Source organism: Gossypium raimondii, chromosome 6 (genome assembly GCF_025698545.1).
Source record: "Gossypium raimondii isolate GPD5lz chromosome 6, ASM2569854v1, whole genome shotgun sequence".
Classification (NCBI taxonomy): domain Eukaryota; kingdom Viridiplantae; phylum Streptophyta; class Magnoliopsida; order Malvales; family Malvaceae; genus Gossypium; species Gossypium raimondii.
The window spans coordinates 50083347-50089148 of NC_068570.1; the positions used below are offsets into that span (position 1 = coordinate 50083347).

General features: G+C 31.1%; 1 protein-coding gene across 2 annotated transcripts; it reads right to left on the reverse strand.

Moving 5' to 3' along the window:
* On the reverse strand, positions 1 to 4197 carry LOC105773889 (flap endonuclease 1). 2 transcript variants are annotated; one of them, XM_012596077.2, is made up of 7 exons: positions 3964 to 4197; positions 2777 to 2830; positions 1446 to 1567; positions 831 to 889; positions 616 to 675; positions 452 to 505; positions 1 to 337 (listed from the first exon to the last, which is right to left on the reverse strand). In XM_012596077.2, exons 4-7 carry the CDS (start codon positions 872 to 874, stop codon positions 187 to 189), a joined length of 309 nt encoding a protein of 102 aa, XP_012451531.1. In that variant the 5' UTR covers positions 875 to 889; positions 1446 to 1567; positions 2777 to 2830; positions 3964 to 4197; the 3' UTR covers positions 1 to 186. The 2 variants fall into 2 exon arrangements, with proteins under 2 accessions (XP_012451531.1, XP_012451532.1); XM_012596078.2 differs by having other exon boundaries at positions 2740 to 2830.
* Between the last annotated feature and the right edge of the window lie 1605 nt (positions 4198 to 5802).

Genomic DNA, 5802 nt, shown 5'->3' on the forward strand with positions numbered 1-5802 from the left:
TTTCATTACACAGGAAAAGAACATATATTCTTTTCATTATTATATAACAAAAATTAGTACTACAAATACGGTTATTATACATACGCTTTCGTTTTCTTGTAGCTTTGAATTAATTGAACTCTAGCAGTATCTACTACTGACAGGTGACAAAATTTTGGCTACATATTTAATTTTTCAATGTCGTCCTTATTTCCAGTCTAATAATAAAAACAACAGCACCTTAATTTTCCGTAGTGGTGAAACAACAAAAGAAATCTTATCACTCCATGTGTGACCAAAGAAAAATACCTCCATGGCTTCTTGCAAATCCTCAGCAGCATCTGCCTTCTTTGAGTAACTACATGACAAATTTAGTATAAAAATTATGAAAAAGCAACATTCTACTCATCAAGCTCCGGTCATATTGAAGGAAACCAGCAAAAAACAATTTGAATAATTTGCAATAAAGTACCGCTTAGCAAGCTCTTGTTTTTTCAAATCTGGAGGCTGCCCATCAAAAACATAGCTGAAAGGAAATACCACAAGCATTAGCAAATAAAAGGCCTTTGGGATGTGGTACCGTATAGGCAGCGTAAGGCAGAAAATATCTGTGTTAAAATGAAAATGAAACATTACACAGGTTTAAGCCCAGCTTCAAGAAGCCGAATTGTCCGAGTAAACATGCCTTGCAAATGACTAAGGATTACGCCAGCAGAACCCATGTAAACATTTTATGAACCAAATAATGAAAATGTAATTGAAAAGGTAAAAAAATAAAATAAGAATCAGCTAACGATAGTTTTGTAAGATAAAAAAGAATTAATGAATGAAGAGAAAAATATATTAAAAACCTGGTAACTTCACTGGCTTCATTGGTGAGCATTTCAGTCCCCATACGACCCACCACAATCTACAGTCAACCCAAAATTTAAAAAAAAAAAAACATTATTAGTTAGTCTTAGCTCTCAAATGGATATAAAAGAGAAAACTTTCTTTTTTTTTTCTTTTCGAGGGAACAATATACGAACGATTTGAGAACCCCAGAAATTATTCACCTTGTTGCCTAACCTCACATAATAATCAAAATAAATAATTTGCTAACATATTAAAATTACGTTTAAAAACCTTAAGCACCAAAAATGAGGGATGGGAATTTCACAGCTTAACCCTATACATATCAATCGTCTAATAATTCCACTGGACAGACAATTTCAGTCCACTGCTAAACAATTCAACTAGGATATCATGATTCATGAAAGTACGACATCAATTTCAATTAATTAGAAACATGCAAAAGATGAGAAACAGTACCATCCATAATCATAAATCGTCCAATTTATTTAACTCAAACAACTCAAAAACGTTTGCAATGTCATACAGCAGATGGTACATGATTCAAATTGCATGTAGCAAATAGAAATGCCTGGTTATATCCTCTGAGCAGAATGGCTTACATGAGATTATACCTTATATTGGGATATAACAACCAAAGTACAACGGGGAGAACACACAGGTTGATGGAATTAGAGACGTATTCATTAGCAATCATGGGGCGAACATCTTTTTCATCTGCAAGCCATGCCTTAACCTGTAATATAACAAGCAACATCACTTTTTGGCATTTGTATAGCCCACCCCATAAACAAATTTAGCTCAATAGCATAAGCTCATAAAGAAAAAACCTGATAATCTGATTAAATGAATCCTTAACTATGCTAAACTAGTCCTTAAAAATTACAATAAAAAATATAAATTAGATAAACATAGACACTTATATATGGTGACTGCTTGTCTTTAACAGTGACATTTGACCATCACCAAAGTCATGGTCTTCAGGATTTGAACTAATGATTTTAAATCAGTCTTAGGTGTTTAATTTATATCAATATCGAAGACCATAAAACCTAAAAATGTTTCAAGAAAGATAAAGAGATAATAAATTATTTAAAACCTCAAAATATTTCAAGAAAACCTTAAAATGTTTCAAGACAGACAAAGATATAGTAAATTATTTAAAACCTCAAAATATTTCAAAACAAACAAAGAGATAGTAAATTATTTCAAGACAACCAAAGATATAGTAAATTATTAAAACAGAGACAAAGACTTAGTAAATTATAAAAAACCTCAAAATATTTCAAGAAAACCTTAAAATGTTTCAAGACTGATAAAGAGATAGTAAATTATTTAAAATCTTAAAATGTTTCAAGACAAACAAAGAGAGAGTAAAATATTAAAACCTTAACATGTCTCAAGATAATCAAAGAGATAGAGATAAGGAATAAAAAATATTAAACTATAAAAAACAAAGAGGTTCTTCAATGTTGAAGTAAAAAGTAGAATAAAAATATTATCAAAGCGAAAAGGAAATTCATAATGAATCAACAGCAGGATTACAAGCGTAACAAGCTGAAAATAGTATACCAAGTGAAATCTTTTAGATGGTGCCACAATTTAAATTTCAAATATGTATATAGCTAAATTTCTTTAAATATTAAAACCACCATAAATATAATGAATAAGGAGATGATAAATATTAGGAATACAAAAAAATCCAAACAAAGCCACGTGCAGACAACAAGTGCACGAACATACATGTCTAGATGTATTAATCTTTTTGATTTAAATTTCATTTTCAAGCTTATTAAATGTGTTACTTAATCTTCCAACTCCAAATGAAAAAGCAGACTATTTGAATTGTATTATAGAAATCAGAGTTCCAAATACCTATTGCAAGAACATAAGAATTCAAGAACACACCTTTAACCTTAACTCTGCACTAATAGTCTCTAAATACCTTACAAGATCCACAGAGTCATCGACATGGATGATGTCTGATCTTCAAATGAACCTATAAGATTGAGTGGAAAAATAAGATTCCAAAGAGTCCTTACAACAAAATCACAGAAGTAAAAACTGTCAAATCAAAAATGGTTTTAGATAACCTCAAAACAGTACCAACATAAACCTTTTGATAACTAAGCCTTCTGTCGTACATGCAAAATTTATATTCAACAAGGTAATGTTAGACTTAAAACCCTAAGCTGCATATTAAGCAAAAGCTACCATTTTTAACAGAAAAACATAAAATAGAGATATTTCCAGCTCAACAGACTAGGTATCTTAAAACAGGGCATTTGTTCATGATAAGTACAATGTAATTTTCACACTTGTAGCGTCCAAAATCTCCATATTTACATCATAAATGGAACAGCCAAGATTGGGATGAGTTGACTTGTTAATCCATCATAAAAATTTTAAATTAAAATGTAACTCAATTGATTTGTAGGTACAAAATCTAACAAATCTTTAAAAAAAAAATTATAAACTTAAAATGTGAATCTTAATATCAACCTTTCTTTTAGATAAGAAAAATATGAATAGTAATACTTAAGTTCAATATTGTTTGTAGTGATCCTAAACTAAGGGATTGGCTTAAGTTCATTAGAGTTTAGTCAATGGTTGTAGTTGGGTTCTGTTATATGGTTATTCATCCAATCTTCATTCATGCATAGATATGTTTTAAGTTTGATGTTTTGTGTTTATTGGTGTCTGGTCCTAGGAGAAAGACAGAACCAATTACATTACACCTAACTTAAATGCTCTTCTTGCAGACATGTCATAGATTTCTTCTCAACTCTCTCTTTCTCGACATTTCCCGAGTTAGAAAACAGTAAATCACCAAAACAAAAGATCTTCCTGCTAGAACAATTTTTTGGCCCATGCGTTTCCAATCCGAAAAAGAAGAAGCTAAAAGAATGTAAGATACCGGCAAACCCATCATTAAAAACGCCAAACAGAATTGAATATATCAAGCTTACATCAATGGGAGGAATTTCCAATGTCCAGCAGTAATACTATCTTAATTTCATCAAAATTGTTAAATACCCATTACTTATATAACAATTATAAAGGCATGCACCCAACTCAAAGAATGGGAAATGAAAAACAAATGGTTCGGTTTCATTTTAATCTCAGCCGTACCTTATATTCGTAAACGACAAACAAGGAGAACACCTGCTTCTCAACCAGAACAAGACAGGAAGAAGAAGAAGCAACGCCAGAGGAGACCGACGGAGACGTGATACAGCAGAGGAGACCGACCGGTCGAGTTTGGGGAAATGGGGAATTTTAGGGATTTGGGGGAGAATGGGAGTTTGGGGATAACTCACGATATTTGGGGTTTAAGTTTCGGTCAAATGTGGTGAAAAAAAACGACGCAGTTACCGTATGAATATGAACCTATTTGTGGCGTTTATAAATAAGCGCCACTAATATGAGTCCAAACGCACCCGTTTCCCAACAACATAACTAAAACTTGTGGCGTGTATGGCTAAAACGCCACTAATAAAATGTACCTTAGGAAATCCTAACCCATATTTGCCGCGATTTAATCACTGTGCCACTAAAAAAAACACAAAACGGCACCGTTTATACAACTCATAATACATCTTTTAATACATTTTTATGGCTTTTTTGGTCAAAACGAATTTATTATTATCTGTTTTATAATTATATAAGAACATATTTAAAATATAAATTAAAAAACTAATTAATCTAAACCCAAAACCCTAACTCGACTCTTAAAATCTTAAACCCTAAATCCTTAACTCTTAACCCATAACGTTTAACCCCTAACCCCTAAGCTTTAAATCCTAACCCTTAAACCATAATCCCTAATCCATAATACCTAAATCTATACCCCCTAAACCTTAAAATAGTGCCTCCTAAATTGGCTTTAAATCTTAAATTAATCATATACCCTAAATCAAAAACCCTAAACAAATTTATTATTATCTCTTTTAAAATTATATAAGAATATATTTAAAATGTAAATTAAAAAACTAATTAATCTAAACCCAAAACCCTAACCCGACCTTTGATTCTCTAAACCTTAAATCCCTAACTCTTAACCCCTAATATCTAACCCCTAACCCCTAAACATTAAATCTCAGCCCTTAAATCATAATCCCTAAATCCATATATACTCCCTAAATTAACCTTAAAATAGTAACTCCTAAACCGGCATTAAATCTTAAATTATTAATCATATACCCTAAACCAAAAATCCTAAACTATAGTGATAATTAATTCAATATTTTAAAATTAATACCATCTATTTTACGATTATATAAGAAGTTTTTAATATATAAATTAAAAACAATCGGTAATCATGTATCCAAAAAACTTTAAAATTATTTTAAATAATAGTATTTTAATTTTTCCATGTGTTTTATTTCAAATTATTACTACGTATCATTATTTTTTCTGAAGATTTTAAATATTCAATTAGAAATAAATTGAATTTTATTTAATTAATATAAATAATAAACCAATTAAGATAAAATATTTTTTGCAACGCTTTTCCAAAAACGACGCTAAAGCCCCGAGCATTAGTGGCGCTTTTCCAAAAACGCCGCTAAATCCCCGAGCATTAACAGCGCTTTTCCAAAAATGCCGCTAAAGCCCCGAGCATTAGCGGCGCTTTCCCAATAAACGCTCCTAATGCTCGATCTTTAGCGGCGATTTCCGTAAAGCGCCACTAATGCTCAATTTTTACCGGCGTTTTTTGTCCAAACGCCACTAAATGTGCTGCTAAAAGCCTATTTTGGTGTAGTGTATGTTAAGATTAAGATTTGAAATATGGAAATAGTATAAATTTTTGGATGTTGTATGGATGACCGAATAGGTGGTTGTTTAAATGGTTGGCATATGAGGTTTAAAGATGATAATTTGCGTACGAGATAAGTATGCTTGAATCGTCAATTGTGTTTAATTTATAAATATTATTATGATGAAACGGGTAACAATTTTATAAGTGAA